The 12265-nt window shown below is 35.6% G+C and overlaps 1 protein-coding gene across 1 annotated transcript in view; it reads right to left on the bottom strand.

Moving 5' to 3' along the window:
• SPINK5 (serine peptidase inhibitor Kazal type 5) overlaps positions 1-11056 on the bottom strand; it is a 95810-nt gene extending 84754 nt beyond the window's left edge. Inside the window, exon 1 of the mRNA XM_042959130.1 lies at positions 10967-11056. Within this exon, the coding sequence (XP_042815064.1) occupies positions 10967-10979 (13 nt within the window). The 5' untranslated portion in view covers positions 10980-11056. The remainder of the gene's footprint in view (positions 1-10966) is intronic.
• Positions 11057-12265: the final 1209 nt, after the last annotated feature.

Below are 12265 nucleotides of genomic sequence, written 5' to 3'. Positions count from 1 at the left end.
TGAGAGCCAAAAGTACTTTAAACTTCGAAGTTAAGTGTTTGGCTTTGTACCAATGCTACTTGGATTCAGAAACTGGCTTTTGTGATATGTGGCCAGGGACAATTGACTGAAACTCCCTGTCTCAATTTCTTCACTGCTAAACTCAAAATTGTAACAGTGATGCCATGAAGATTACATGAAGTAATTCCTGTAAAGACTTCAGATGATTCCTGGTGTATGGAGAATACAAGTGTTAGATGTTATTAGAAAGGTCTTCTTGTTACCCTGTTGACAATATTGAATTAGAGATCACGGTGGGGAAATCCAATTCTTGGGCTTTGAAAGTATTGAATATTTTATGGAAAGTGCCAAAACCCGGGGCCTAATTTTATGGGTACAAACTAAGCCTCCAGGGTAGAGGAGTCATTTCCTCATCATTGCCCCTTCCTTTGGACAGCTTATTGCACTCCAGGTGGTGAGGCTTTGGCAAGGAATTGGGTCACCCACAATGAACAATAGCCACACGTGGCTGGATGGACTGATAGGTCATTTGAAACATGAAAAAGTGACACTTTTTCAAATAGGTCAGAAAATGAAACAGCTCATTTTAAGCTCTTACATTTTCAAATATTTCCTCTTTTAAAAGAGAGGAAATATTTTATCAGCTCTCTGGGGATGGGGGTGGGGGAATGCCTTTTCCTACCGTTATGAGTCCATCTTAGGCCTTTAACTCATTAGCAGGTTCATGAATACAGCCAAATAGTACTTAATGTGGAATTTGGGAGTCTGCATTTTAATTCCAGTCCTCACTTTTAGCTGAAGTGAGACTGTGAACATGGATTAAATTTCTAAATTACTCATGAGGCAAGCAAGGCACATCAGAAAATTGACAAAAGGAACAAAATGAAGGTAGACTAATTAAATTTTACTAATCAAGTATATCAACCAATGTAATAAAAACATTGCCTTCAGACAGGATTTTTAAGATAGTAAAACTACTCTGTACAATACTATAAGGATACACATATATTATTATGCATTTGTTCCAACCCATAGAATCTACAACACCAAGAATGAACCCTAAAGTAAACTAGGGACTTTGGGTGATAATGATGTGTCAAGATGAGTCCATCAATTGTAATAAATGTACCTCTCTGGTGAGGATGTTGCTAATGGGGGAAGCCATGCATGTATGGTACAGGACGTATATGGGAAATCTCTGTACCTTTCACACAGTTTTGCTGTGAATCTAAAACATCTCTAAAAAACAAGGCCTACTAAAAAAAAGTTTTAAATAATACAGTCTTCAAAGGCAACAACGCCTAGAACAGCATTCAGTAGATAGCAAATTACATGATGACCCTTTTGACTAAAATACCCTATCATTAAGTCACATAAGGAACAGCTGTGAAAAAAAGTGTAAGATTTGGAATAAAAAAAAATGGGTCCCATAAGTTATCTGTGCAATTTTAAACCTATTTATTTACATCTCTTAGCCCATTTTCTCATTTAAAACATACACCTAATACTGCCATCTACAAATCAGTTTTGTCGTGAAGATAAAATTAAACAGTAAGAGTAGAAGTATTCCATGAGCTATAAGGTGCTAAGCCTAAGCTCATTGCTGTTCTTGGTCCATACTGGTATTATGTGCCTCAACTCATATATTTATCAGCCACATTCACTTACGAGGCTAGCTCATTACATCTCAAAATCTTTAAAAAAAAAGGAGAGTGGGAAAGAAAGAGCTGAGACTCTTTTTTTTTTTTGCCCTTAGATTAATTAATATATGCAATTTTAATTAAAGTTCTTAAAAAATATGATTTGTCGTCATCTGGGTGTGGCTGCAATAGTAAGATGCCACTGCTGTGAGGGTGGCTGGTGGTGGCACCAGGCCAAATCCGTGGTGGGTGTGGAGACATCTAGAATAATAAAGTATCACTCCACCCAGTTGTCTGTCACCTAATTAACTGGTGTGCTCTGAAAACAACTCTTGGGAGTCACAGTAATCTCTCAAAGTTGTGATGCAATGGAAAATGGCAGCCTACTTATGGCGGAAATGCAGAATATCCTCTGACGTTTGTTTTCTGGGAAGAGAGTCAAATGGAGAGAACAATTCCCATGGAAGTTCACCCTTGACTCCTTGCCCACCTGAATTACATTTCTGAGCCCAGCAAAAAGTGCTTGCATAAGCAAAACTGCCAGAAAGAAAAAAAAATGAATATTGCAAAATAGATGCCTTTGCCAGAGCACACTTTTTCCTTCCATTGCTCATAGAATTGAACAGTGAGGGTAGATATAGCATGGAGCCCTGTTAGAAAAGAAAAAAAAAAAAAAAAAAGAAAGAGGGGAAACCTGTCAGGTTTTCTTGTTTTCAACAAGAAAATACACTCAGCTCTCTTGAGTGTCTAGTCTTTGTGAGAATTCAATAGCCAAAGAACTAGGTGAACATTTATGAATAGTCACAAACTTATCATAGTCTTTGAAATGGAATGGGTCTTGGTATATTCTAGTATTTTCAAATATCTTCATTTTATTTGTAAGGCCGATGAGGGGAAGCCATAAATTCAAGGACAAACAGCTGAGAACAGCAAAGCTGAAACTCATTCCACGTCTCCTGACTTCCAACTCCATGTGCTTTCTCCCACACTTTTTCAATCACCTACTCATGCCTGATTTGGGGATTGACTCTTCTTTCACACCCTGTATTTTGGGGAATAAACTCAGACTCATCTATACATAGAATTTTATGTAATGGTTTGGACTCTAGGTTACATTTTATTAGCTTTACTCTATCTTAACTGGAGGCAATTTTGTCCCCCTTCTCCACACAACCCCGGGGACATTTAGCAATATCTGGAGATAGTTTTAGTTGTTACAATTAGGGATCTTCTATGGCACTGGTGGATAGTGGCCAAGGATGCTGTTAAACATGCTGTAATACACAGGAAAGCACTTCTGGCCCCAGAAAAGAGTTACCCAGTCCGAAATGCCAATAGAGATGTTCAGAAACCCTGCCTTATGCTTCCTAGCCAGAATTAGCTTCAAAGTTTTATTAATTATCTTGGTGATGAGACAGTTATTTCTGGAATAAGGGATTCTGCTGTGACCCACAGAGGGTATAAGGGTACTGTTAGAAAAGCCAAGTATTTATTTTTTAATGATTTATTAGATCGGCCAGTTTCTCATCTCTGATTTTAAAAATTGTATCATTACCTGCCTGCAGAATGTATACACAAATCCAGAATCCATCTTGGCCAGAGATACACTTTTAAGAGAAGATGTAGAACCCTGGAGATTTTACTTTAGCCTTCTTTCTATCCTTTTCCTCCTTGTTTTGCAATCATTATTTTGTCATTAGCATCTCCATGGCTGAACTCCTCTGAGATCTAACTTCCAAGGACCTTCTTTGAGTGGCTTCTTACCTTTGGTGGAACTTCACCAAGCTACCTAGGTATTCACAATTGGCCACATTCTAAAGGTTTATTTGTATTGCTGACTCTCTTCACTGTTGTAACAATGGCCTATCTCAAATTTCCACTCCAAAGACAGCTTTCTTAACTTCCTCTCTTCCTGTTCCTTTAGAACTCTCTTAAGTGTCTTCTGTTCTTTTTCTGGGGCTTACAATGTTTCTGTCTTTGCTATATTGAATTTAATGCTTAAACAATAAAATTTGTTCAAATAAGATTGTGAATGTAACCATAACATATGTAACAAATAAAAGTATTTTGTTTTCATGTAGAAAGGGGAGGACCAGTGTGCCTCACCCAGCTTCCACCTTCATTACTTTCTACTTTTTTTAAGTTTTTATTTAAATCCCAGTTAGTTAACGTACAGCATAATATTAGTTTCAGTTGTATAATATGGTGATTCAGTACTTCCACACATCACCCAGTGATCATCAAAAAAAGTGCACAGAGAGGGGGTGCCTGTGTGGCTCAGTCAGTTAAACAGCCAACCCTTGGTTTCAGCTCAGGTTATGATCTCATGGTTTGTGAGTTCGAGCCCTGCATTGGGCTCTGCACTGACAGTGTGGAGTCTGCTTGTGATTCTCTCTCTCCCTCTTTCTCTCTCTCTCTCTCTGCTCTTCCCTCTCTCCTTCTCTCTCTCAAAATAAATAAATAAACTAAAAAAAAGTGCATAGAGATTAAATTACCAGTGTGTATCTAGTATCTAGTACAGGGAGTACATGCAAAGACATTATATACATATTCGTTGATCAAAATGAAAGAGGGAAAAGATATAAACCGTTTGAAAATTAGTGATGCCAAGTGTGGCCTTTTCTCCATGCTACATTTTCCCCTGCATCTCAATTGCTCTGAGTATGTTGAATCTTGTATCAGTTGAATATTCTTCATGGTATGAAGAAGTGTATCTTTCACCACTGAACACATTACTGATTTGCTACCCTCTTTCTTCATTTTTAAAGTCCACTTCTCATTTTCCATTATCTCTATCAAGATGATGCCTTCTTTGTGCTCACTTCAGCAGTACATAAACTAAAATTATTCATTCATTGATTTGCTGAGTCATTACTGATCATCAATTTCAAAGTCTGTGGAAGTTACTAAAGATGAATCAGGTATAAACCTTGCCTTCAAGGATCTTCTAATTTAATAGGGTAGTTAAGGCTAATCCCCAACATAGCTCTACTTTGAAATAAACAGTGATAACCACCAAAAGATGAAGTGCCATGGGAGTTTGTAATGGGAAAGTTTACAATCAGCTGAAACATTAAGAAAAGATTTATAAGAGACATGAAATTTGATAAAAGCCTTGAGAAAAGAGTGATCTGAAACATAAAGACACTCAGGTGAGGTTCAGGAGAAGTATATTTTGAGGAAAAGGGATATTGTGGAGTTTAACTAGACTGTAATAAAAGGTAAATTAAAATAGTGGTAGATACAATTAGAATAGGATAATGAGACCAAAATGTAAAGGGCACAATACCTAAATCTTGAGTCTCATTCTGTTTTATTTCTCATGGCTTTTTCTACCGATATTTTAAGATAGCAAATATTTTCTTTATTGAAAGTCTTTGTACTGGGTTAATGTTCTATTAAAATAAACATCTTAATTAACTATTCTGCCTTAAATATTTGCTGAGTATGCAAAAATTTTGACATGCAAATTTAACAGTAATCTGATACATCTTTGTAAGTCAGATAATGTAATCAGTGGAAATGGTTATCACTTACATATGGTCAATAAGGAAAAGTACTTAAAACTCGGCCAAAATTAACAAAAAAGACATTTAAAAATGGAATTGAATAAGCAATTTTACTGGAAATGAGCCAAGCTTTATGAATAATATTCTGAAAAAAAGTAAAATGAAAAATTATCAAAGTTATTTAAAAAGAATACTGCAAGCTTGTGGTTTTTAAATGTACCTGTATATTTATATGTCTGCATCTATTGATACCTGTTGCTATCTGTCCAAACATTCAGTGGTGATAACATTTACCATGACAAATGCAGTAACAGATTGGTACTGCTAAGAAAAAGTTGCCACATGCTAGTTTTCTTTACTAATGCTGATTATCACAATGGTAGTACCTGGTACAGGAGAAACATTAGAGGTAGAAATCTAGAGACACAAACTATAACTTGGCTACTAATTACAACTCATCTGGCCTGGGGCAAACTGCATCGTCCTGTTAAAACAGAGATTACTCATTTATGCCATATTGAGAATAGACCAAATAACTTCTAATTTCAAATAATGACATTAATAGTAATTTTGTCTTCCATGATGCCTGACCTCTATGAAAAATTGTCCCACCCAATTTCTTTGAGGAAAGAGAACTCAGGGCCCTTCTTTCAGCGTGGGGAGGCATGACTACTAATCAGACAAAGGGTGACATGTTGTCCGAGGGCAGTCAATACATAGGCTGAGGATACTTTGCACGAGGACTTCTGTGTAATAGGGGTGATGGATATTATTTTAGCTAAATAATGCCCCCCCTGCTGGAATTTGAGTAGTGTAATATGGAAAGAATCAACATACTGATAAATGGAAAAAGAAATAAGATACAGAAAAGTAGGTGAGGGCCGGATAGTAGAGTCAGAAGAACCAGTGAAAGGGATGGCAAGAAAATCCATTGCTCGTAGTGATGAAGGCAGGTGTCCTAAGCATTACAAATATATTGGCACAGCTCTCTACAAAATATGGAATTCAAAATTGTAAGATTACTAAACACCAAAGCATGGGCACAGCAGTCCAACACACTTGAATTTTCCCCTTATGACTATGAACTGACTGTAATGAAATATCAAAATCTTAAAAAAAAAAAAAATCCAGTACCTTGTCTTTGAACAAGTCTTAGGTGCCTGAAGCACATTCTCAGTCTTTCCTATTGGATCATTTATTTGAACTGTGATCCTTCTTTTTTTTTTTTTTTTTTTTTTCTTTCTTTCTTTCTTTCTTTCTTTCTTTCTTTCTTTCTTTCTTTCTTTCTTTCTTTCTTTCTTTGTGATAGAAACTATATAACATAAGATTTACCCTCTTAAAACATTTTTAAGCATACAGTACAGTATTTTTAACTACAAGCACAATGTACCGATCTCTAGGACTATTTCATCTTGTGTGACTAAAACAACTGAACTGAACAACTCCTTGTTTCCCCCCCACCCCCTAGCCCCTGGCCTTGATCATTCTAGTTTCTGTTTCTGTGAAGTTGACTACCTCAGATACCTCATGTCAGGGGAATCATGCAGTATGTACCCTTCTGTGACTGTCTTGTTTCACTTAGCATACTGTCCTCAAGTTTCATCTATGTTGTAACATGTGGCAGGATTTCCTTTTTGATGAAATAATATTCCATTGTATGTATATGCCACATTTTCCCTCTGGGATCCTTTTTTCTTACTATGACATGTTATCCTTATAATACATTCCTGTTACTAGAAATAAGTAGTTTGGGTAAAACCTTTTCTCCCTGGAACTTAGAGAACTAATGACTATAATTTTTTCCACCTGTCATCTGATTTAATGTTTCCTCAAAACCTATGAGGCATTATTATCTCCATTTTAAAATTATTATTTCCATGTATAATTCTGAGGTTCAGAATCTTACCCCAAATTACAAAACTAGACAGTGGCACAGACTGCCTTCAAACCTAGAAATGTGTGGCCACAAAGACTATGCTATTGTGATGCCTTCCAAATGTAAATTACCAACAGGCTGTTATCCCACACCTCTAAGGAAAATGATAGTGCGATATTTTTCAAAATACTTCTATGTCTTTAGCCCGTATCTTCATATCTTTGCTCCAGTGTGGAAGTTAAATGAGAAAGGTAATATCATTTCCATTTTCAGATATAGAAACCTAGCATGCCACTCAATCTGGAGACTGTATAAAGTAAACCATTGCAGAGGAAAGAACACATGCCTGCCTCCTCCACTTACCAGGTGTATGAACTTCTGTGCTTCACTAATAGGGAGTTCCTATGTCAATAATGATATTGATCTCATAGAACAATGTTAGGATTCATATTAAATGAAATCTAGCTCAATAAATGGCAAGTAAAAGATATTCAATAAGATGATTGTTCTCTTGTTATTTTCATTCCAGATCCCACCCACCCTCTTTTTAAGAACTAAATCACACTGTACTCTCCAAGGTCAAATTATAATGTGAAATATATGAAGGATGATTCATCATATAGGATTTCCTTAGATTTAGAGTGTCATTTTATCCCAGACTACTCATGTCTATTTCTGCTCACTTGCTAATTTATTTCCACCCCGCCTTGTTCTAAAAAGAATTTAAGGCAGACAACTCAACTCAAATCAAATTGCCAGGATATAAACAGTGACATAAACTTGAGAGAGCTCATTCTTTCAGTGGTCTTTCAACTTAGGAACTGCCTGTAGAGGGGTGCCTGTGTGGCTTAGTCAGTTAAGCATCTCACTCTTGACCTCAGCTCAGGTCTTGATCCCAGGGCAATGAGTTTAAGCCCTGCAATGGGCTCTGCATTGGGCTCTGCACTGGGCATGAAGCCTACTGAAAAAAGAAAAAAAAAAGCCTGCTTGTAGAAAAGAAAAGAAGTGCTGATCTGAAAGCCAGATACATTTAGAATTAAGTACTAATTTCATCATCAAAAAAGCTAGATTTAGGAAAATTGCCCTCTCTGAGCCTCAGTTTCCACTTGTGTGAAATGAAGGAGTAGGATTAGTTTATTCTTCATTTTTATTCCAATGTTTATGATGCTATGTTATTATGGGTGTAGAACACCAACAGAGAACCTGGCCACTACCTTAAAACTGAAGTGGAGTGGACTTCCTGTCCACTTGTGACCCTTCCCTCCACTAACCTCTTCTATCATACACATATTGTCTTCATCACCCATTTGACGCATTATTTTAAGATTAAATTATGATGTGCTTTTTGTTTTCATAGGTGTGTAGTTAACAGAGAAGACACATAATTAACAGAGCCTTATCCATGTTCATAACTCCAATACCTGATAGAGTATCTAAAGAGAGTGAATACTTGATGATAAGGGAAACTTTTGTTGTTGTTGTTCTCTCGGGTTTAAAAATTTAAGCACCTTAAATGTGTTTACAATAATGTGTTCTCTGGTTCACACAAAAGAGTTCTGTCATTAATGTTGGTCCCAGACATTGTAAAGTCTTTTCACCTTAATTATTATGTTTGATGCCTCCACCAGCCTCAAATCTTGCACAGTGATCTACATCCTACTACTGATCTACATTCCTGTAACATTTTACAAGCAGGGAAGCAAGACAAGTGAAGAACATGTGCTTTAAAATTGGATCAGGTTCTTGGTTATGAATCCACCATTATCAGCAATGAAAACAACAGCAAATTATTGGAATTTCTGGGTCTTGGCTGAGATTAAACAATTCTATAGTTATCAGGAGGATTAACTAGCTAATATTTGAAAATTTCTAGGCTTTAGTAGGTAGTCAATAAATGGTAACTATTATTCATTCCACAAAATATTAAGGCATATATAGGAAGAAAAACATAAAATTGTCTTTGTTCACAGATGATATGCCTGTTTCTCTAGAAAATCCAAACAAATACACAAAACAAATCCCGGAACCAATAAGTGACTATGGCAGGGTTGCAAGATACAAGGTTAATATGCAAAAGCCAATCACTTTTCTATATTCCAGCAATGAACAAGTGGAATTTAAAATGAAAACCACAACACCATTTACATTAGCACCCAGAGAAATGAAATATTTGGTTCTACATATAAAAAAATATGTACAAAACCTATATGAGGAAGGCTACAAAACTATGGTGAATGAAATCAAAGAACTAAATAAATTAAGAAATATTTCATGTTCATGAATAGGAAGACTCAATACTATCAAGATGTTAGTTCTTCTCAACCTGATGTATAGATTCAATGCAATCCCAATCAAAATCCTTGTAAGTTATTTGTGGGTATTAACAAACTGATTCAAAAGTTTATATGAAGAGGCAGAAGACTCCAAATAGCCAATACAATGTTGAAGGAGCAAAACAAAGTAAAACAAAACAAAACAAAAACAAAAACAAAAAACAAACAAAAAATAAGCAAGCTGGAAGTAATGCTGCCTGACTTAAAGTTTACTGTAAAGCTACAGTAATCAAGACAATGATGCTGGAACAACTGAATATCCACAAGCAAAAAAAAAAAATCTTAATTCAGCTTTTACATTCTTCACAAAGATTACCTCATAGTGGATCACAGATCTACATGTAAAATGACATAAAACTTCATATAAAACTCCTAGAAGATAACACAGGAGAAAACCACAATGACTTTGGGTATGGAGATCACTCTTTAGATACAGCACCAATGGCATAATCCATGAAAGAAAGAATTGATAAGCTGGAGTTCATTAAATTAGAAACTTCTGTTCTGCAAAAACAAGCGAGTGAGAAGACAAGCCACAGACTAGGAGAGATAGTTGCAAAAGATGTCTGATAAAGAACTGTTACCCAAAATATACGAAGAACTCTTAAAATTCAACAATAAGAAACAATCTGATTTTTAAATCAGATTGGGCCCAAGACCTTAACAGACACCCCACCAAAAAATATAGATAGATAACAAACAAGCATATGAAAAGATGCTCCATGTAATACTTCATTGGTAAAATGTAAATTAAAACAACAAAGATACCACAACATAGTGATTAGAATGGCCAAAATCCAGAACACTGACAACACCAAATACTGGTGAGGATATAAGCAATGGAAACTCTCATTCATTTCTGGTGGGAGTGTGAAATGGCACAGCCACTTTGGAAGACAGTTTAGCAGTTTTTTGCAAAAACTTTTACCATACAATGCAGCAACATAGCTCCTTAGTATTTACTTAAAAGGATTGAAAACTTATGTTCACACAAAAACATGTACATGGATATTTATTCATAATTACCAAAATTTGTAAGCTACCAAGATGTCCTTCAGTAGGTAAATGGATAAATAAACTGGTGTATCCAGAAAATGGAATATTATTCAATCTAAAAAGAAATTAGCTATTAAGCTATGAATAGATATGGAGGAACTTTAAATGCATATTACTAAATGAAAGAAGGCAGTCTGAAAAGGCTAGGTACTGTCAGGTTCCAACTGTATGAAATTCTGGAAAAGGTAAAAGTATGGGTACAGTCAAAAAGATCAGTGGTTGCCAGGGGTTAGGGATGAATAATTATAGCACAGAAGATTTTTAGGGCAGTGAAAATACTTTGTGTGATACCATAATGATGGATACATATCATTACACATTTCTAAAAACTCATAGGATGGACAGTGTAAAGAGTGAACCATAATGTGAACTATGGACTTTAGTTAATGATATTTTTTATGCTCATCAACTGTAACAAATACTCCACCTGAGTGGGGTAGGCTATGCATGTGGAGGCTGGCAGGGGTATATGGAAAATCTCTTTACCTTTCCCTTAATTTTGCTGTGATCCTAAAACTGCTGTAAAAAATAGACTTGATTTTTAAATCTTACCTTGTGATTTCATTCACAAAAAATCTTCCAGTGACTCCTCTCAGCCTCAGAATCAAGATGTTCATTTTCATTTCTGCTTTTCAAAGACCATGTAATTTGTCTGTGGCTTACCTATTGGAATATAAGGGAATCTATATGAGTCCTTTGACCTTAACAATCTAGCTTTTGAATACCTCTTCTTGTCCCTCCATTTGTCACTATAGAAAGAATAGGATTTTAAAGCTAGTCACAGACAGAAAAACAGATTGACAGAAAAACGTCATACCTATAGGATCTTACAGATTTCACTTAACCTGCTCCATCTGTGAAAAGGTGGTGGTAATATAAGGATTGCTGCTAATATCTATATTATTTAGAACTCAGGACCTGGCACATAGTAGGCCCTCAATAGTTGGCATTGATGGTGATAATGAGGATGATGATTTTCTGGCCACTGAGCAGAGATGCAGGAAGTAGAAAAAAATTTTCTTTCAATACTTTAACCAAGTTTTAACTAAATCATTATTGACTTATTCAGCTCACATGTGTTTTTCTACTAGACAGAGTGACATCTGTACCCCATATTCTATCTCATGTTGTTGTCTTTATATAAATAAAACATTCACCAATCCAGTGTCTTACAGATTGCCAACGGAAATTAATGATTAATGTATGGATTCTGGAAATAAATTGCCTGGATTTGCACCTGCAACTGTGTAAGGTTGGACAAGTTTCTTTATCTCTCCTTGCTTCCGTTTATTCATATGTAAATTATGGATAATAATAGCTGGATAATAGTAGCTGGAAAATAGTAGCTATCTCTTAATTCAATAACTAAAATTAAATAAGTTAACACATGCATAAAGTGCTTAGAATGGTTCCTGGCAATCATAAGCTCTCAGTAAGTATTTGCTATTATTATTATTTGATTCTTTGTTCTCTCTAACCCTCTCCCCAGCTCCCTCTCCAAATATTTAGCATTAGCTGGGAGGGTCCTGAGTATTTAATGACTTGAGATAGAATGCAATTTGGATTTACAAGGCTTGAAAAGAAAGACACTGGTAATGCTGGAAGAGTTTGTGGAAACTGGTACAGCCTTTCTGAAGAGCAATATAGATAGTCCATAACTATTTTAAATGCATATCTTAGTCCGTAATTTAACTTAATGCCAATGAAATAACAGATCAAATGCACTAACCTAAACATAGATGTTTAATAATTGTATAGCTCTATATAAAACAAAATAACAACTTAAACATACACCAAAAAGAAAATGGTAAAAGAAACCATAGTGGAGCACCTGGGTGGTTCAGCTGGTTA

This window comes from Panthera tigris, chromosome A1, assembly GCF_018350195.1.
Source record: "Panthera tigris isolate Pti1 chromosome A1, P.tigris_Pti1_mat1.1, whole genome shotgun sequence".
Lineage (NCBI taxonomy): Eukaryota > Metazoa > Chordata > Mammalia > Carnivora > Felidae > Panthera > Panthera tigris.
Note: the sequence above shows the minus strand (reverse complement) of the source record. Positions and strands in the feature narration are given on the sequence as shown.